Here is a 20061-nt window from a genome sequence, read left to right on the forward strand (position 1 = left end):
TTAATCAATGCATTTGGTTTTGCTTAAGTGGCTGGTTTAAACAGTACAGAGGAGCAATCTATCACTTTGTGTAACATGTGCAAGAGTTGAATATAACAAGCAAAACTTTGATTCTCTGAACAAAAAATAAAGCTAGATGACTTGTTTTATCATATAGTTAAGCTGAAGTGCATTGCTATAGAATGCACTTCCAACTGGCAGATTACATGACTAGACTAGATTGAACAAAAGAACAGACATCAGCTAGGTACTGCTCTTCCCAAGCATACACAATCTTCTGCAACTTCTGACTCTTTTCTTCGTTCCGCAAATACACTATCGCTTTCTAGTTTCCCATTTCGTTGCCGTAGCTAAATCTTGAAGAATTCTTCGTGTCGGAAATAAACTCTCGGCTACCATTAAGGGCTTCTCTTGCTCAGAAATCATGAGGTGAAATCACATTTTCCTGCTGAGACCATGGAAGAAACGGTGTTTTCTTCTCCTAGAATGCTTCTGATGAACTCTGGACATGACGTGCGGTGAGAAACAAACCTAGTTAACAGAGTCAATGACTTTAATCAGTTAAAGCTCCGGTTACGACCTGCCATATCTAACAACATTATATCTGTGGTCAAACTATCTTATTTGGTAATACAGATTCCACTGCCATCTTAAGAAAGAAGCAAATATAAACATTATCCGAAAAGATAAGTATCTATATATACCATAAGAGATGTGTAGTTCCCCAAACAGGTTCCATTTGGTACTATGCATACTGATAATTCCGGAAAATTGAAATGAAGGAATTCTGTTACTCTTTAACAGGAGGTATACCTTTGAGTTATTACGAATGCCCTGAGAAGAAAGTACAGAATTGTCATCTATCAGCTTCTCACTCTGATGTGTCAGACAGTAGTTCTCCCAAATATGCTTCCTGGGACAAACATAAATAAATACTCAAAAGAAAACTTTGGACATGCCCAGTACCGTTATCAAAGGAAATATGTCAAACAAAAGGTTGAGATATGCCACCAAAAGTATGCCAGTTCTCCTTATCCTTCGTAGAGAAATGGAAGAAAGCATGGATATTTACAGCTAAATAATAGAGCTGAGTGATAAAATGCAGCACTAAAGCATTGCACAGGTTGCTTACATATACTCTCTCAATCCCACGAAGGTTGAAGGAGTACAACTTATTAGAGCTGAGTGATAAAATGCAGCAAGAAAGCATTGCACAGGTTGCTTACATATACAACTTATGCTCCGAACCACATATGTCATGATGCTTTTGAACTACATAATTCATGAAGAGATGGATACCAGGGTGACACTTTTGGGGACTTCAATACAAGCCTGTCAGCTATTATATAGTTGAAGTTAACATTAGAATAGAAGGCTGTATTATCAAGCCTAGCAAACATCAGTAAATTAGGATCTCTAACTAATTGTACGCTTTCATGGCTGGAGCTTTTGAATTACAGAACTCTTATATGGGCTTGAACTTATAGTTGGTAGATGCAGGACAATATTATGAACTTGTAATTGTTTTTGCAGCATTAGTAACGTTCTCTCTGCACATCAATCAAACAGTTCAGCTTTCACAACATATAGTTTACTATAACAGCACTGATATCCTCATATGACATATTATACTTTCTCTGGCAAATAGGCATAACACATTCTGAAATTTAGTGGCAACTGATGCCAAGAACTCTTGCAGTGGTTGCTAGTGCTACTGTTATATCAGACATGCAACAGAAAGAGTGTACTGTCCTAGACAAACTTATAACCATGCAGTTGAAGCTTCATGGAGTCAAGCAAATGGGTCATAGTTTAGAGTTCAGAATGCCCATGAAAAATCTCGCGAGCAATTCTTTTCAGAGTCGAGCTCCTTAGAAGACAATCTCTTTAACATTATACTCTCCTATGTTTCAATTGAAAGAGATTAGTTAAGATAGGGATCTTAATTCAAATGGTTTGGACTACCCTTATGTACACACATGCAGCTAGTCAATACCAAACATGTCCTTGTTCAGTGGAAAAGCAAACCAAAAATCACAATAAGCTTCAGCTTGGATTCTTAATGCCACAAAGTGTTTGCAGGGAGTGCTACTGGCAAACAGTGTACTGTCCAAGACAGACTTATAACGGCATAACCACATAGCAGAAGCTTGGAATCAAGGAAACGGCGTCTCAATTTTAGAGTTTAGAAAGTTCCTTATTTTCTCTGGAGAGAAGGATCAGAATATGATGAGCATAAGATCGAAACAGTGCCCAAAGAAAGGGCTCATCCGTTCCGAAATAGTCGTAAGAAATATTCAGTCAGCAGTATATATTGAGCTTCAACTATTTCTAAAATTCAATATTGGAACATCATATTTTCCAAGTATCAATTGAAAGATAGAAATACAGAAAATGTAATTCAGATGACATTGGCAAATACATTCAGTTATTTACTACGCCCTCTGTTTCATATTAGTTGTTGCTGATTTAGTACAACTTTATAATAAATCAGCGACAAATAATATGAAATGGAGGGAGTACCAAACAGGTCCAAGTTCAGTGCAAAATCAAACTAATCACAATTGACTTCAGCTTGCATTCTCAACTGTCTGGAGCTAATTCAGAATTCAAATCAGCCTCATATATCTTGTGACTCTAAACCTCATATTTAGATCAGCACGCACATCTAAACTAGTACATTTGACAGATCAAAAGCCTGTTGTGCCCATCATTCATGCGCTTAATTAGAAAGCGAATATACAAGAGCAACATCTCGAAGAACGTCAAGTAACTAGATCAACCCCATGTCAACATGAATCAACTAGACACCACGAATGAAATGACACATGATCCACAACAGCAACAAATCTTACGCCGTACGCCCTTACCATGAGATGTGACGATGGCCCATCTGGCCTTGCTCTATCTCAGTTATCTTCTTCCTGACAGCCAGCTTCAAATCCTTGACAGTAGCAGTGTTCAGCACCGCGACATCTTTTCCACCACAAGCACAAGCGTGTAACGAATGGCGGCGGGTTAGCACATGGTTTTACAGGATCGATTCTGACCAAGATGTGGGGATTGGGAGAGGAAAGCATACCGAACGAGGAGTTGTCCAGCTTGACGACGGTGACTCGCATGGCGCTGCCGAGCTCGAGGTTGATGAGCGTGTCCACGTCCCCCAGCGAAGGCTTCCGTGGGACGTCTGCGAGTATGGGGTCGTCGAGCAGCGCGGCGAGCATGGACTGCAGCCTCGCCTGCTTCGCCTCGCTGCTCTGGTACGCGGCGACCTCCTCAGGTTTCGACGCTCCTTCCGAATCCATCGCCTCCTCCTCCGTAGAGCGCGATTTTGTCGCCACAAACCGCGGATTTCCGCTGCGGCGGCGCTCAACGGCGGCGGCGGCGGCCGGAACTGACACGGAGAAGTGGGGGTGAAGAGGACGGTGGAATAGAGAGGCCGACAGGTGGGACCCACCTAGAAGAGCAAAATATGTTGGACCGCACGGGCGACTGCCAGCCGTCCGATCGTGCGTCCTGGGCGATTTAGACGGCGATCCCCATCGCGTCACCACCCGAAATCTTCTCCGTCTTTCGTCTGCAAGCTTCTAGCCGCATCGGCCGCCGCCGCCGCCGCCGCCAGAATCTATTCCGCCTTCGTCGTCGCCGTCGTCTCCGGTCGCCTGAGGGGAGGAAGGAGCAAGCGTCGCCGCAGCTCGAGCTCTTTCCTCACGAAGGTGCGCGCAACTCGAACCCTAGGGCTTCTGATGTGTGATGTATGGCAGGCACCCCCTAGGTTACCTTGTCTGGATACGACGGGTGCACTCGCTAGCTTCCTCTGCCGTGCGTTCGTGCCACCGCTCCGGTGATCTTTGCTCGGAGTTTTGGTAGTACTACATAGTCCCCTGTTTCTCGCGTTATGGCTTAGGTCAGCCGCCGGAGCTTGGGGGTGGGGTGAGCCCTTATGTACCAAACCCTAGCCCTCTAAGCACCGCGAGTAGGCGTCTTCCAAGTCATCTTCTCTAGATCCACTGAACTTCAAGTGGTTCGAATGACCGCAAATTGAATCACGACCATGAGCAAGGGTAGAGGTGGCAACACTAATCCTTGTCATTGAGATGCAGTCACTGTAGTTATAATCATGCAGTAATACACTTACATTATGTTGGCTATCTTAACATAGGAGTTTGGAGCAAATGCTATTTGATTTGAACACTATGGGGCTGGAACATATACTGTAAATTTTATGTTGTGGGGCTGAATTAGTGATTAGAGAAGTAATTAGTATCATAGCAGGTATCTCCTACATGTGATGTGATGCATTTATGTTGCTGCTAGTGGCCTGCAACAAATGTATATTGTGAATTTTCATATGGGCATTGGAAAGTGATGTCAAGCTCGTGATATATAATTTGTTTTACAGGAATTTTGGTTAAAGCCGTAGGTTGTTTGTGTCAATCGAACTGATAAGATATTCACTTAAATCTGTGTTGTTTAGTCTTCACAACATTTGGTTGTACAGTATCTATGTGTATTGTGTTTAAAATATATAGATATAGTTATAGTACGGCAGTGTTTCATAACTTCCAAGTCGTGAACAAGATTCTTTCTGTAACTAGGTGACTGATCTGGTCGGAAAATTTTATGAATCAGCTTTATATCAAAGAGTTAGAACTTAGAAGTTAGAACATCTGAAGCACATTGTACTGTGGTAAGATTACCTTACCTAATCATCGTGTGGTGGCATTCAGGATTTTATTTCTTCTGCTCTGATTAGATTTCTAGCTTGCAGTGTGTTCTATGATGTGGCTTCCGTGGACATATGCCTACATGTCTGTATGCTTTTATGAGGAAAAGTTTATCCATGTAAATAAGTTCGAGGTGGGTCTAATGACACTAAACGAATACATTGAAACATTGGGACTGAATTTAGAACCATACTTCTCCTTAAGGGTAAACTGTCCTTGTTGATCATTTCACTTTGATGATATAGGGCTTGATGAATTAATAGTTCTTAAAATAATTTCAATGTTAGGAATGAAATAAGTTAGCTCTTGTTTTCTTCTGTGCCCAGAGGGGTTATGACATCTTAGTTTCCATTGATTGCAAGTGCAGCAAACATATTTCATTAACAGTTTGTTTCTGCTGATGTTTCTTTTTGGAAAAGATGTTCCATGGAAATATATTTGGTGGGATCCTAATTACAGTAATGAATATATCAGAGAAATTTGGGTGGAATTTGGAACCATAACCACAGTATTTGTGTGAATTATCCCATGGAAATATGTCTGGAGGGGCCCTAGTGACACTAAATGAATAGATCTTCAACATTGTGTGTGTAATTTGGAACCATACCTGCTGTATTCGTCTCAATGGTTATTATGGATTCTAGTAGTAAACTTCCTTCTCTTATAGGTCAATCTGTACTTGTGTTAACTATTCTTACACCTAAGTGTCATTGGTTGCAAGTGCAACAGATACATTGCATTAACAGTTTGCTTCTCCTCTAGACGCTACAGTTTCAAAGCTGCACTAACTGAATTAACAGTTTGTTTCTCTAGGGATGCTTCAACATTTTATTTCGTTTGCAGACAGCCAGCCTGGGGTGACTCGTTTCTGACAAGCATTGCTTTCAACTATATTTCACAGGTTAGCATCTGACAGCCATGGCGAAACATCACCCCGATCTCATCATGTGCCGGAAGCAGCCGGGCATCGCGATCGGCCGCTTGTGTGAGAAGTGCGACGGCAAGTGCGTCGTCTGCGACTCGTACGTGCGCCCGTGCACGCTCGTCCGTGTCTGCGACGAGTGCAACTACGGGTCGTTCCAGGGGAGGTGCGTCATCTGCGGAGGGGTCGGGATCTCAGACGCCTACTACTGCAAGGAGTGCACGCAGCAGGAGAAGGACCGGGATGGATGCCCCAAGATTGTGAACCTGGGGAGCGCCAAGACCGACCTCTTCTACGAGCGCAAGAAGTATGGTTTTAAGAAGAGATGAATTGGGTGGATTTTCTTCCGAGGTCCTTTCGGCGTGAGCCTGTGCTGTGGCGTTGATACCGAGATGAGTAGGTTGCTGAGGGTGCGGGCGTTGTATGCGTGTTATGGTTTGGTACTAATGCGAGGATATGCATCCGTGATATGATCTGTATTAACTATTTATGTTGTATGGTCGAAAACTCTGGACTGGTGATGTGCATCCATGGATGTTGACTTGAGATGTGAACTGACATGGCCTCCTCTGTCACGTAATTTCTCTTGGCTGTTCCAACATAGTATTGCGTGGTTGTCATCCAAAAAAAAAAAACTGGTACTTATCACAGAACCAGTTGGAACTTGGAAATACCCTTATCAGTTGCTTGTAGGGAATAACTTTGCATGTATGCAGCTTTTGAATTCTGATCCGGCTTTGAAGATATTATCTTCTTCAATGATAAGCGCATGACACAGCAGACAATTCCAGTGAGCTGATTCATTGTTAAGTACCTGCACTGCACCTACTCAATGATGTACAAAATTCATTTCGTGTCGAACTCACAGGTTAGGACCTGGGTCAGTTAGCCCTGATGCAAGTAGACCAGAAGCTTCAGGTTATAACAAAATAATCAGGCATAGAGTCAAAGAACATAAAAAATATTTAAAATAAGATGATCTTAGGAACCCAAATTGTGCGTATTTTTTAATCATAGAAGTCCCTGTCAATGAAATAATGGAGTCAGTACTCAGTACTGGATGGAGTGTTCCTGTCTTATACGTATACCCTCCTAAAAACACTAACCTTCGACTAATATTTTTTTTTTGAATGTTAGCAGGAGAACTGCTAAATTCATTGAATAGGTAGAAATTGGTCCAGTTTATGAGGGAAACCGGACCCGAAAACCATACAGATGAACACCTTACAGCTTACAACGCAACACCACAACACACGAAACAACCACCCGCCTTGTCTAACCCAGCCAAGAGGCGAGAGGTCAGAACACAGAGCCACAGACCACTTCACAACCGAAGCAAGACAACTCGCAAACACAACTCACGCTCGAAGATGGCACGTGCCAACGTACGATCCACCCTTGAATGCCAAGAAGATAGTGGCGGTGTGGACTGCAGGGCCCGACCAGACCCGAGGAGAGCGCTGTTGAAAGATGCCGCTTCAGTGTACATCGTGCCCTACAGGCCCACGCTCCAGTAGTTGCCAACCTTGGCTACTCCGGTGACTGTCTTGGGACTCCTCGTGCAACCCGGACAATGCCTCCAAGGAGGGAACGACACAAAAGCGCCGCCAATGCCTGAACCAGCGAGCTGGGTCTGGGGTTTCCCCCGTCGCACAGGAGGAGGCATGGAGAAAGAGGCATAGACAACGCCTTCAAGAAGGTGACGGCGCCCACAGGCGTCGCCGTCGTCCGCAACCGCATAGGGATTTCTCCCAGCCCACACAACAGCCCCGCTGTCCACAAAGAGCAGGCCATCCTGGACCAAAGGCTGGACACACCACCGATGAGAGGCCAGCAAAAAACGCCGGTGAGGGAGGCGATGACCACCTCAGGCCTCATCCATGCCAGCCCAACCACGCTGCAGCTCCGTCATCCCGTCCCCGTGTTGGCGGAAGGATGCAACGCCCATCAGCGGCGCCATTCATCTCCCGTCAACCGCCACCACCTCAACCTAGCCTGAAGCTGCAGCAATCCGCTGGACCCGCCTCCGACCACCACTTTCGGGCCGACGGTGCCATTCATCTCCAGCACACACTGGAGGATGCAACACGGCCAGCACTTCTCACGTCAGCCCAGCTTCCACCATCCGGCACAGCCAGCTGCAGCCCCACCGGGCGACCTCCTTCCTCCGCAGTCCGCACTTAGACGGCCAAATCCGCGTGGAGCTGCACGACGCCGACCCGCCTCACCCCGCACAGCTCAGGCAGCAGCAGATCGCCCACCTTGCGCCTTCCGAGCGGCCTGGAGCCACCGCGAGCAGCCCGCGCAGCGGCCCATGAGGCCCAGATCGGGCCCGGGGCAGGCCCTGACGCCCGCGCCGCCGCCACAGGTCCAGCCGTCGCCGCGTCGAAGGCTCCTCCGTCGCCGCACGCCGCACACCCGGCCAAGCCTCCCCCGCTGCTGCGCCATCTCGCCGGCCTCCGGCCCCCAACGCGGCGGCCCTCCTCCCTAGCCACAGCGCGAGAGCCGAGAGGCATAAAACCCCGCCGCCCCCTTCACAGGCGCCGCCCGGCTTTGTCGAGGGGCACCTCGGGGAGCGACGAGGGGAGGGAGCCAGGGAGGGGGCGGGGTGGCGGCGGGGATTTGGGTTTGGGCTCCCCGGTCGTCCGGAGGAGGCGACGCGAGGAGCTAGAGAGGTGTTTCTGTCAACCAAGTACCAGTCCGTCTGACGAACCTGCTCGACGAGCTAATACCTGACCAACTAACCCCGACAATTACGCGCCAGTTACGGACTGCGACGGCACAATTACAAGCCTACCCTCGGGCAACTTCGGTGGAGAGTCCGAGCAGGACAGGGGCATCCCGGTAAATTCACACCGACTCGGCCTCTCCCATCCGGAGGAGAGGCTGGCTGGGTTTATATTTGGAACCGTATTAATCAAATCGTGTGAAACCGCAAACCGAAAAAAGGGGAAATAATAAACAACCCAAACGCAATCGACGATAGATAACAAAACAAAGGGGCAGGGCAGGGCAGAGGCGCCGACGCCAGCACATCCTCCACCTCCCGTCTCCCTCGTCCCTCCCCATCCACCCGCCGCCGCCGCCGCCGCCGCCAGCGGAGGTCCCGCCGCCGAGAAGCCGAGGAAACGAAACCCTAACGAGCCCTTCCCCGTCCGCCCGTTCCCTTTGGTCGCCCCCCCTTGCTGCGGCCTCAGCGTAGGGTTTCCTCTCGCGTTCCCGTCTAGATCGGACTCGATTCGGTTGCCGGGGGGTTAGGCGATGGGGTCGAGGCGGCAGAGGCGCGTCTCGTGGGCCGCCGGACCCAATCTCTGCAAGGTATTGTCATCGACAAACACACACTTGGAGACGGATTCGCGCTGCCGGTCCCCCATTCGAGGGTTTCCCAGATTTTGATTCCGCTTCGTTTGCGTGTGATGCTTTTGTTGTCTTCGATTGTTATTTTGTTGTTGTCAACGAAACCCGGCGCGACCTACGATCTTATTGCGTGCTTGTGCTTTTGTCTGGAGATGCGAGAGTTTTGAATCTCGCTAACGGCGGAAGAGAATGATATGTCGATTTCATTCCGCCAGATGAGGCAGAAAAATCAGTGCCAATGCTGAAGTGACAGCAAAGATAATCGATTAATCGGGCAGCCTCTGGCCTCTGCATATATATTTGATAATCCGTATGAAACAACACCAGGATACAGATGACGTGGGGAAAACTAAGCAAACGGGAACTTGGTGCGAGCAATGAATTGATTCATCAAGCCAAACAATTAAAGAGAAGTGCAATATTGCATATCTAGTAACTGCCGAAAAATCTGGCTACAAAATCATATCCTATAGATAGCCTACTTTGGACAAAGTATATTTTATCTTCATCATTAACAAACTTCAGCCCTTTGATGCTTCACTGGGAAGAGGGAGTATCATTAGTTTCTACATTATCAGGAGCCCATGATTACATGATTTAAGCGTCGATTCAGGTTTAGCCACATTTTGTAGCAGTATTAACGTGTAATGCTGAATTTCGCTACCTACAAGAGTATCAGTATAACATGTGGTCTTTGCAAGTATGTAGATTAAGTATAATTTGGGCATATGCAGTTATATTTTTCTGCTGAATAAGTGTGTTCAAATTACAGCATCAACCGTACATCCAACTTCAGTTTACTAAACCCAAATGGTCAATCAGGCTGCTGCATTTTAATAAGTGCAGTGTAGCCTTTTATCCTATCATCTTATATTTTACACTTCATTGGTCTGCACCAGTGGCTCAGTTCTTGAATAAATATTTTAGTGTTCAAGTCGAAGTGCTTACTCTTAAAATTTGAAATACATCTGATCCCATAGTACAAAGTATCGCATACTCTGCTTTAAAAAAAAAAGTATCGCATACTCTTAAAAGTCAAAGAGCTTACTCCTGAAATCTTTGCTGGGGACTTGTTAATATACTGAGCTTAATGATTGGACTATAATAGGATTGCCTGCTGAATTGAAATATGCAAAAAAAAAGTGCAATGGAACCCATAGTAAAAATGTGCAAAAAATTCAGCCAGCATTGTTCTGTTGTATTCTTGGCCATTTTCTTGTCATCAATGAATGTGATGAAGTGTGTATGATTTAAGTCAAGTTCATAAAAAAAACTTAGTGACACACTGGATTCTCTTTTTTTTTCTTGGTATATAACATTGTAACCATATTTGACCTATTAAGCCAAGTGCTCTTGCCACTTAACTCATTGGTCTTTGAGAACCAGACACATCTGATGGCCATTTATGTGAGACATATGGTTTGGCAAAACCCTCTTTTTATGTACCACCAGCGAATTTATTTTATTAATCTATTCATTGATTGGGTAAAGCATTTATTAACTGGTGCCAGGGAGCAACATATACACTTCTGAAGCTTGTCTTGTAGCTTGTCTTGTCAGTTAACATCCCTAAGTTGATTGCATTTTTGTTCTCTAAAACCACAAAGGAATACATCACACTCATGCTTGTCATTACAAGATTTTATGCGGATAGCCTTGTCCATGATTCCTAAGCACTCTGGTCCTGATTCATGGTTGATACGTCCAGTCATTGGCTCCAAGGATCATGCATGTCTTTTTTGGCTCAATACCATGACTGATTTACAGCGTATGATTGTAATGGTAACAGGAGAACAGTGCATCCATGTATTTTTGTTCCAATAACATCACTCCATTTACCGTTGAGCGTTTGATGCGATGTTCATTGTATAGCCTGTATCTATAGCATCACTGCTTTCTTATAAATGGAGGTCACAAGCCATGTCCTGACTCTAGCGTTGTACTGATCTATCACAGAACCATTTGTCAAAGTCTCCTTTCTTTTCCTTGTGGACTTCCTTAATTGATCTACTCCCTCCAATCCCAATTAATTGACTCCACTTTATCTAGATACGGATGTATGTAGATGCTTTTGTTAACTAGATACATCCATATCTAGACAAAGTGAAGTCAATTAATTTGGATCGGAGGGAGTACTACTATTTTTTATCATAGATCGTACATAGTCCTGAACATAGATTCTGGTATGAGAAAGAAGAAAGCAACAAGGTTTAAACTGCTCTAATATGTCACAGAACTGCTTTGAATCTCATATTTTTGTTTGTAGCAGAGTGCGTTGATTGCGCTGCTTTTTACCATGGATAGTAGAAGTCCTGAATATTATTTCTGGTCATATTCAAAAGGAACCATCTTCTGTGTTACCTCGTTCCTGTTAAAAGTTAACTGTTCATCCACCTTATAGACACCATTCATCACGGCTACGCAATGAAGGAATCCTTATGTGGTTCTCTAAAATATACAGCCAATTAGCATACACAAGTTTGATGGGCAGTGCTAAATCAAGCAATTTTTTTTTTGTGCTATAGCATGTGCCAGTGCTGAATAAAATTAGCTTTGTTAATTAGGTTCAAGGTGTGCTTTATATCAGTACACGTGTAGTAATCATCTTGTTGCTACATTATCTCTGAGTTCAATGAGTTGCAGTGTAATTTTTTGTTCGAAGTAGGTTAAACATTGTAAATGTTTATATTAGGAGCCTCATCTCTTGCATTTGTAAATCTTCCAGGTAAGGCTTTTTATATCCGAGGATTCCCCATCTCAAGCTGGATTAAGACCACAAGACAATCTCCAAGCAAAAGGCTCATGTTTTATGCATGCAGCTGGATCGAGTTCAGATGATTCCCTGCCTCCAGGCTTTGAGTCACCACAGCCAACCAATGACCTTAAAATTGACATATCTCAGATTCCCCTTATTAGGTGGAAATGCCCGTCACATGTAAGACTCGTGATTTTAGACTGCTCTTTTGCACAAAATTCCTAGAGAAACTCGATATCACTAAATTTCCCAACATCATCTTACTGCAGATATTATTAGACCCAGATTGGCATGTTGCCTCTGGAGAAGAAAGCAAGGAGATAGCTATACAAAATGAAAGAATGTTTGGAGCTCTTGAGGCTATGTATCCACGTGCATCAAACATTCCTTCAAAGTAAGCAAGCTTAATATTGGTTTATTGATTCTTCAGATGTGACACTTTGTTCGTTATTCATTAATTTTTTTCTGCCACTCCAGCCCCTTTGTTTCCCCTGATGTGAAAGACTCTCGTTATGATGATTCCCAAACCCTATCGGTTCCTTTGATCCCTGTTGAAGATGATGATGCTTCAGATCAGCCAGAAGCACCATTGCTCGATATGCCAAACAATCACCATCAGTCAGGAGAGTATGACCCTGAGAGAATCAATGTGCCACAAATTTCACATACTTTAATTAGTGCTGCACAACAGCAGCACTATGGATCCAATGGTGCAACAAGTTATGATCTCTCCGTGGAGCCTGATGTGTTGGCTGCAGCCTCTGCTGCATTCACTGCAATAATGCAAAGCAACCAAAAGGGAAATATGGTTGACCAAGATCTACTTGTCAAAATACTAAGTGATCCTGCACAAGTTGAGAGGTTAACGCAAGAATATAACCAAATTAGACATCAACAATCTAGAAGTAGTTCTGTTGTTGCCCCAGTGCCACCAGGTCCACCACCCCAAAAGACAGTGAGTGCTTCCGCCCCATTTTCAGATCACATGACAACCTTCCATAACACAAATTGTACACTCCCTCCACCACGAATGGCAGTGAGTGCTCCAGTGAGTTCTTCTGCCTCTTTTTCAGATCATATGACAACCTTCCAGAACACAAATTCTATGCACCCCCCACCTCGAATGGCCCTTCCACCACCAATGGCTCCAGCGCCAATGATGAATAGACCACCTCAAGGATTTCCTCCGGTTGCCATGAATCGTCCACTAGGTTCAAGTCCCGCTATGAATTCCATGAATTTTCTACCAGGTTCTAGCCCGGCTATGAATTCCATGAATCTTCCCCCAGGTCCTACTCCGGCTATGAATTCCATGAATCTTGCACGAGGTCCTAGTCCGGCTATGAATGCCATGAGTCTTCCACCAAGTTCAAATTCATCTATGAATGCCATGAATATTCCCCCAGGATCAAGTCCAGCTATGAATCTTCCACCAGGATCAAGTCAGGCTATGAACTTTTCAAGTGCCCCAGCAAGGGGCATTCCTTACTACAAAACCCTGATCCATCAGCATGGAGGGGAGAGGCAGGAGCCGCCTGAACAACAGCGACTGCAGTATGGAATGTATCACCAACCTGCTCCTCCGCAAACTGATGCCATGAACGGTGCTTCTATGGTTAACAGAGATACCAAATTGAGGCCAATGAAACTATGTGCTTACTTTAATGGTCCGAGGGGTTGTCGCAACGGAGCCAACTGCACTTTTCTACATGACACGTCAGCCAGGCAGGATGACTCAAAAGGCTCAAAAAGGATTAAGTTAGACAGCAGAATAGCTGGTCGAAATTGAGCTGTTGGTAGCTGCTACTCAAGTTTTGACAGTTCTTTGGTTCAATGTCTTTTCACATGCATGGTTCAGTAAATATTACGCCTGCCTGCCAGCTCACTGTTCGTTCGACTTCCAGTACCCTTTGAGGAAAGATGCTCTGGAAGAAAGGGAAATATTCCATGATTGATCAGAGCTCAGATTTTTACTGAATCATATACTCAGTTCTCTGTTGAAGCACTTTAACCGTGGCTACTTAATTGCCACGTAAACAGTGGTTGTTCTTGTTTTAATTATTTGAAAACTTAAGCAAACAAAAGCCAAAGATTGATATACTTGCTATCTGAGAGACCATAATCACTTCATATACTCCTGCAACATATAATTAACTGTGCACTAAAGCAGGATGATTATGCATTGCTACTGCCACATCTAATTTTTGTTGCAAACTAATTTCAGAAATATTTGACTTTTTTAGATCCTTTTTTCTTTCATTTTTCTATTTAAGAAAGTGAAATATTTCATGATGATTCACTGTCAAAAATATATATTTCATGATTAATTGGAGTTAAGTTTTTTACTGTTCCAAGTAAAACTGTAGAAGCACTTAACGGTGGCTAGTTTAATTGTTAATGTTGTCGTTCAAATTATTTGAAAACTTGAAGTAGACAAACAAAGACCAGCATAGAGAGATATTTTGTTACCTCAGGTAACTAACCACTTTATATGCGAGGTAACTAATGGGTTAAATGAAAGGCTCTCTCAGAGTGCATTTTTTGTGTTTAAACAAGCACATGCATTCAAAAAAAAAGGGAGTGCTAGTTATTTTTATATACCACTACTATCGCAAATTATATCTAGTGACACCAGACCCTGTGGCACTGGGAGTTATATATGGCGGTTTAATGAATTCCTTCTACTGTAGTCATGCCATCACCATGACAGCTTATTGTAGATGCTCCGTCATATGAAAGTTGTCTAAAATTTGTCAAAATATAGATACATCTAAATTTTAATAAATTCCCGACAACCTTCATTAGACAGAGTGAGTAATACTTCCTCCCATGCGCTCTAGGTTTAGTCAAAGTTAACTTTACAAAGTTTGGCTATAAATATAGGAAAAATATTAATATCTAAAATACAAAATTAGTATCATTAGATTTATTTTGAAATGTGTTTTTATATTATGTAAATATGAAATTGTAGGTGTTGGTACTTTTTGTTATATCTTTGATCAAACTTTAAAAACTTTAACTTTAACTAAAACAAGATCGCACGGAGGATGTATATTAGACTCTATATATAAGCTCGATACAACAGCTCGTAAGTGTACCAGAAAACGTACGGGCATGCATCGCGTCAGTACAGCTGGTTATTATTATTATATGACCTAAATAAATACAAAAATAGCTTTTTTTGAGCGAAAATACACGAATAGTTAGTGGTCACTGTCTATTCTGGATCGACGAGCGAAATAACTAATAGTGTGCCCATACTGTACGTGCTAAGGGCATCTCCAACCGCGCGACCCAAACGGACGCGCTGGGCCGTCCGTTTTGGGCCGTTTGGGTCGCCGCCCGGGCACGCGGACAGCGGCCCGCGTCCGCGTGTCCGTTTGGGTCGCGCGCTGCGCCCAACGCGCGGACGCATCGCAAATTGGAGAAACACGAAAACAAATTTAAAAGGGCAAATTTAAACGATATTTGATTAAACATATGCCCTATTTTGGGCAAATTTAGTACATAGCCCTATTTTGGGCAAATAAAACTAACAAAAGAAGCCCCTATATGGGCTTTTAAATTTAAACTAAAATATAAACGAGAAAATAAAAAACCCTCTAGGGTTTGGTCGGCGGCGCGGTGGCCGCCGGTGCGCCGCCTAGCCCACGTGGGCGTCGTCGGCGGCGTCGTCGAGGTCCCCGGCGGCGAGGCACCTTGTGTGGCTCGACCGCGCCGGGGACTCGGCCGAGGAGACCACGGGGCCTCCTCCCACGGCGAGTGGGGTCCGAGCCACCCGCGCCGCCCTGGAGGCGGCTGCGCCTCTCCGCCCGGCGGCGCCGCACGGCCTCCCGGCGCCGAGTCCTCCGGCCGGCGGCACCTCTCCTCTTGGCGGCGGCTGCTGCTCGGCGGCGCGGCGCCCGGCCTCCTCCCGTCGCGCCGTCTCCTCCTCGCTCCTCCGTCGCGCACTGGAGGCACTGGTCGTAGGCGCCCGGTCCTCGCGTCCTCCGCCTCCCGCCGCGCCGCCTCGCTCCATTTCGGAGGTGCGAATGGCCGCATGGAGTTGCGGCCATTTCGCCTCCTCCTCCGCCGCCGAGACGATGAGGGCGGCGAGCGAGTCCGGGTCCTCCTCGGAGGACTCGGGCTTGGGCTCGAGCGGCGGCGGCGGCGGTTGCGGCAATGCCGCGCCGCGGCGGCGGCCTCTCCGATGTGGAGGCCGCCTCGTCGCGGCGCCGGCGGCCGGCGCCGGCTAGCTGTCGGCCTCGTCGTCGTTCGCTCCGGGAGCGAGCCGTCGCTTCGGGGCCATGGCGGCGGTTTTTGCTCGGGGAGTGGAGTGGGGGCTGGGTGGAGGGCCGGATCCCTCCAATCCCCATTTAATAGACTCCCCGGTCACCAGACATGTGGGCCCAAGGGAGACGAGGCGACCGGCACGCGGACGCGGCGGACGGCGCGTGCCATCCGCGGCCCACGCAAACCTAGCCCGGATTTGGGCCGGGTTTGCGTCGTTCCGGACGCCGCGGCCGTCCGCTTTTGCGGTGCGTCCCCGCGTTGGGCCGCGGTTTTGTCCGTTTCGACCCATCCGGACGCGCGGGCGCAGGATGGGTCGCCCCGTTGGAGATGCCCTAAGCTAGGGCTCGTTCCAGAAAACCACTTGATCACTGGCCCGCAGCTATCTAACACGTACTGGTATGGGCGGCCACACGTCGCTCTCTGCACGTACACACATACCGATACCGTACAGGGTAGCTTTCTCCACGTACACACATACCGATACCGTACAGGTACTTTCTCCACGTACAGTAGCTTCAGTGAGCAAGCAGTAGCTAATTAAGTCCTCTCGGTCTCCATCACCATTCACCAGCTCCGGCTGTTTTAGTTGGAACTTGCCCTCGCGTGAAGTGCTGGACCGTGCCCATCCCATCCATGTGACCGATAGAGCCGACCGCATGTCGATGTGGGCAGTTGGTACACACATGCATGCACTGCACGGATGAAGCTGACCCGAGCCCTGGACCAGTCCGTCTCCGGCTATCGACAAGATCGTCACATTCACAAACCATGCATAAGCCCATGCATTCCGACGAACCAAATCGCATCGGGCCCGTAAATGGGCCTGGCCCGCTCTTTCATGAATCACAAGCCCATGCATTCCGACAGCAGAAAAGATAGAGGAGCCCCTGTTAACGAGAATGAATAATGCACTCATAGCTTTGTCTCAAAAAAAAAAAGCACTCATAGCAGGGAAAAAAATGCGCGTACTCCTTTCGTTCTATGAAACTACTTGTCGGAGGTTTATTAAAATTTAAATATATCTAGATACTATTTAGTATCTTGATACTTTGAATTTAAACAAATCCTAAATATGTTTCATGAGATGGATGGAGTAACAGATGGATGTTTTTCTGCTAGTAGCGTACTCCTAGTAAAGTTTATTTTGAAGAGAGATCTCCACTTAATTATTCATCATTTTGCAATGCTTAACAGTCATTTTAATAGAATCTACAAGAACTTATCCTTTCATGAAGGACTTTAATTTTACGAGTGTTCTCTATTATATCGCTTTCAATATCATGGTCAAAAGCTTTTTAATGATAAGTAGAGTCATTTTTGAGACCACCTCACGGCGGAGGAGCGGAATGAACCCCAGTGGTCGCCGGACAACGGTGACGCCTAGGACGACTTCTTCGTCCAGCAACGCGTAGATCGCCTCGCTGCCTACGACGGCAACGGTGACCCGCCGTCCAACTACAGTATCACTCACTGGCCAGCGGTGGTGGTGGAGCGCGCCATGGAGGATCCTCGCATGGGTCCTCTACTACATCGCCGACGGGAACAACCCGCCCCTGCAGATGCCACCACGGCACCCCTAGCTGGCGGCGCCGCAGGGCAACGACGGCCAATGGGCGGCGCCGATCGTCCACCTCGCCATCGCGCTCCTCCTCCTCCTCCGCGCGCGGGTCCTCGGCGCGCGGGTCGTCGTCGAGGTACTCGCCCTACAACACATCGTCGCCCAAGTTCCTTGCGACGGTGAAGGACGACCCGATGGAGGCTGCCGCCATGGCAGTCACGGCGGCGCCCTCGTGTCATCTGCGAGGCATCTCCGCCGCGCTAGCGCGAGTGGACGCCACCGCCGGAGTACAAGGCAGTGGCCTCCATCGTCAAGGCGGAGGACGACACAGAGGAGTTCCCTCGGCTGCGCCAAGCCCAGCTGGAGTCCTTCGCGGTGACGGGCGCATTCGCCGAGGCGTGGAGCGCGGTGGACTACCGCTCCGAGGACGAGGAGCGCCGCCGTCGCCTCGGCCTCGCCATCAACCTCTATGATGACGACAAGGGACCTGGCATGTCCAGTAGGCCGCACGGGAGGCGCGGCGACGCCGGCCAAGGCTGCAGCAGCAGCTACCTCCCGCAGCCGGAGGACCACGACGACAGCGAGAACTACGCGACGGCGATGTACCGCCGCCTAGGGCTAGGGCGCGGCAACATCGGCGGAAGTAGCTAGTTTTTTTTAATCTATGTTTTTTAATTTGTACAAACATCAGCCAAATATGGTTGAACTATCAATAAATTTAATTATTCATCAAATTTTGTTATGTTTTAAAATTTAATATTTTTAGTATAAAGGCCGCGACTGGCAGCCAGCCGACCCCCATATAGGTCCCCCGGGGAGCGCTCGCGGACTCTGGACGAGAGAAAAGCGGGGACGGGCCCGCTCTGTCGGCGAGAGAACAGACAAACCCCACCACTTTGTCGACGCAAATCCCTCCTCCCCTCTCGTTGCTCTGTCGCCGCCGGCACCACGCCTCGCCAATCTGTCGGCCGGTTGCCTCAACTCCGCCGTTCCTCCACCCAGTAGCCTATATTCCACCGCCCGCCATGCCCTCTGCCCATTTTCCACCGCCAGGCAGCTCTCTCGCGTCGCTCCTCGTTGACACACCCGGCAGGTGTTCGTCCAATTGCCTGGCCGGACATGGACTCCGACGATGAGGAGGAGCAGATGTTCGCCGAGCTTCTTGAAGAAGAAACGGCAGCCGCCGCCCAAGACGAGGAGCACTTGCTGATCCTAGCTTGCCTGTTCGGCTTGTACGCCGAGTCGGCCATTGGTCGTCGTGGTGGGTCGGCACCATGTCACCGGAAGTGCAAGCCGAGGCAGCGAATGGAGAGCTACTGCATGCTCTACGCTGACTACTTCGCCGACGATCCATTGCACGGTGAGGTTGTTTTTAGGCGTCGTTTCAGGATGAGCCGGAAGCTCTTTCTGAAAATTGTGTATGCCCTTCGAGAGTACGACTCCTATTTCAGATGCAAGTTGGATTGCACCGACATGGCAGGGTTTTCCGCCCTCCAAAAGTGCACGGTGGCTATGTGGATGCTGGCATATGGAGCTCCTGGTGATTCTACCGATGATTATCTTCGGATGGCCGAGTCCACCGCCCTTGATTGTTTCTACCGGTTCTGCAGGGCGGTGATAGCAGTGTTCTGGGACATCTACTTGAGATCACCGACTGTCGAAGACACTGCTAAGATCCTCGCTGTCAATGAAGCTCGAGGATTTGCAGGAATGCTTGGAAGCATTGACTGCATGCATTGAAAATGGAAGAACTATCCGTTTGCCTGGCAGGGAATGTACAAGGGTCACAAATAAGGTTGCACTGTGATACTTGAGGCAGTGGCTACCCATAATCTCTGAATTTGGTACTCCTTCTTTGGTATTACGGGATCCAACAACGATATCAACGTCTTGTAGTGCTCGCCGGTCTTCTGTGCTCCTCCGGTTAACTTTGTGATCAATAGTCGGCAGTACAACAAGGGATACTATCTTGCAGACGGTATATATGCAAAGTGGGCAACATTTGTGAAGACTATCTCAAACCCCGCTCTTTCAAAGGAGCAGCAGTTTACCAAGCAAGGGAGGAGCTGGAGAGAATATCGCCCTGATGCACAGCTAAGTTTGGAGCCTTTTCTACTTGTATTTCTGCCTCACTGATGCACGTTTTGCTGCCTAACCTTACGCACTACCTCTCATTGACCTCATAAGTAGTCTTACCCTGATGCACAGTCCAAGCAGATCCGCTCCTGTTATTAAGGAACAAGAAGATTGCCGAAAGAACGTCGAGCGTGTATTTGGTATCCTTTAACAGAGATTTCCTGTAGTCCAGTTTCTCGCTTTGACTTGATCCAACGATCAAATGTGGGAGCTGATGAACAAATCCCGTATAGACCTGATAGCCTCTCTGTACGGAACGCTTCCCGCCATTTCCCCATTCCCCATTCCTCACCCACTCCGCCTCTGCCTCCACCTCCACCTCCTCGCCAAACCC

At 47.3% G+C, this 20061-nt stretch overlaps 3 protein-coding genes across 4 annotated transcripts; 2 read left to right on the forward strand and 1 right to left on the reverse strand.

Annotated features, from left to right (window-relative positions):
* Window positions 1-403: 403 nt before the first annotated feature.
* Window positions 404-3353, reverse strand: LOC124678924 (U11/U12 small nuclear ribonucleoprotein 25 kDa protein-like). Its single transcript, XM_047214779.1, has 4 exons — window positions 3083-3353; window positions 2871-2976; window positions 814-913; window positions 404-531 (listed from the first exon to the last, which is right to left on the reverse strand). Exons 1-4 carry the CDS (start codon window positions 3303-3305, stop codon window positions 436-438), a joined length of 525 nt encoding a protein of 174 aa, XP_047070735.1. The 5' UTR covers window positions 3306-3353; the 3' UTR covers window positions 404-435.
* Window positions 3354-3674: 321 nt separating this feature from the next.
* On the forward strand, window positions 3675-6229 carry LOC124670960 (PHD finger-like domain-containing protein 5A). The gene is made up of 2 exons (XM_047207416.1): window positions 3675-3716; window positions 5629-6229. The coding sequence occupies exon 2, from the start codon at window positions 5646-5648 to the stop codon at window positions 5976-5978; it is 333 nt and encodes a 110-aa protein (XP_047063372.1). The 5' UTR covers window positions 3675-3716; window positions 5629-5645; the 3' UTR covers window positions 5979-6229.
* Window positions 6230-8866: 2637 nt separating this feature from the next.
* LOC124670961 (zinc finger CCCH domain-containing protein 30-like) lies at window positions 8867-13873 on the forward strand. Of its 2 annotated transcripts, none has more exons than XM_047207418.1 (5): window positions 8867-8967; window positions 11732-11941; window positions 12031-12155; window positions 12239-12813; window positions 13180-13873. In XM_047207418.1, the coding sequence occupies exons 1-5, from the start codon at window positions 8911-8913 to the stop codon at window positions 13548-13550; spliced, it is 1338 nt and encodes a 445-aa protein (XP_047063374.1). In that variant the 5' UTR covers window positions 8867-8910; the 3' UTR covers window positions 13551-13873. The 2 variants fall into 2 exon arrangements, with proteins under 2 accessions (XP_047063374.1, XP_047063373.1); XM_047207417.1 differs by having other exon boundaries at window positions 8873-8967; window positions 12239-12784; window positions 12893-13873.
* The last annotated feature ends 6188 nt before the right edge of the window (window positions 13874-20061 follow it).

This window comes from Lolium rigidum, chromosome 7, assembly GCF_022539505.1.
Source record: "Lolium rigidum isolate FL_2022 chromosome 7, APGP_CSIRO_Lrig_0.1, whole genome shotgun sequence".
Lineage (NCBI taxonomy): Eukaryota > Viridiplantae > Streptophyta > Magnoliopsida > Poales > Poaceae > Lolium > Lolium rigidum.

What these genes read in the sequence shown, in the direction of transcription:
- LOC124670960 (XM_047207416.1), top strand. Translation starts at nt 5,646, where the DNA reads ATGGCGAAACATCACCCCGATCTCATCATGTGCCGGAAGCAGCCGGGC.
- LOC124670961 (XM_047207417.1), top strand. Translation starts at nt 8,911, where the DNA reads ATGGGGTCGAGGCGGCAGAGGCGCGTCTCGTGGGCCGCCGGACCCAAT. An exon ending in GGTGGAAATGCCCGTCACAT is followed by an intron (nt 11,942 to 12,030) that starts GTAAGACTCGTG and finishes ATCTTACTGCAG; the next exon opens with ATATTATTAGACCCAGATTG. An exon ending in ACAAATTGTACACTCCCTCC is followed by an intron (nt 12,785 to 12,892) that starts ACCACGAATGGC and finishes TCGAATGGCCCT; the next exon opens with TCCACCACCAATGGCTCCAG.
- LOC124678924 (XM_047214779.1), bottom strand. Translation starts at nt 3,305, where the DNA reads ATGGATTCGGAAGGAGCGTCGAAACCTGAGGAGGTCGCCGCGTACCAG. An exon ending in GCTGGACAACTCCTCGTTCG is followed by an intron (nt 2,977 to 3,082) that starts GTATGCTTTCCT and finishes GTGGTGGAAAAG; the next exon opens with ATGTCGCGGTGCTGAACACT. An exon ending in GGCCATCGTCACATCTCATG is followed by an intron (nt 914 to 2,870) that starts GTAAGGGCGTAC and finishes TGTTTGTCCCAG; the next exon opens with GAAGCATATTTGGGAGAACT.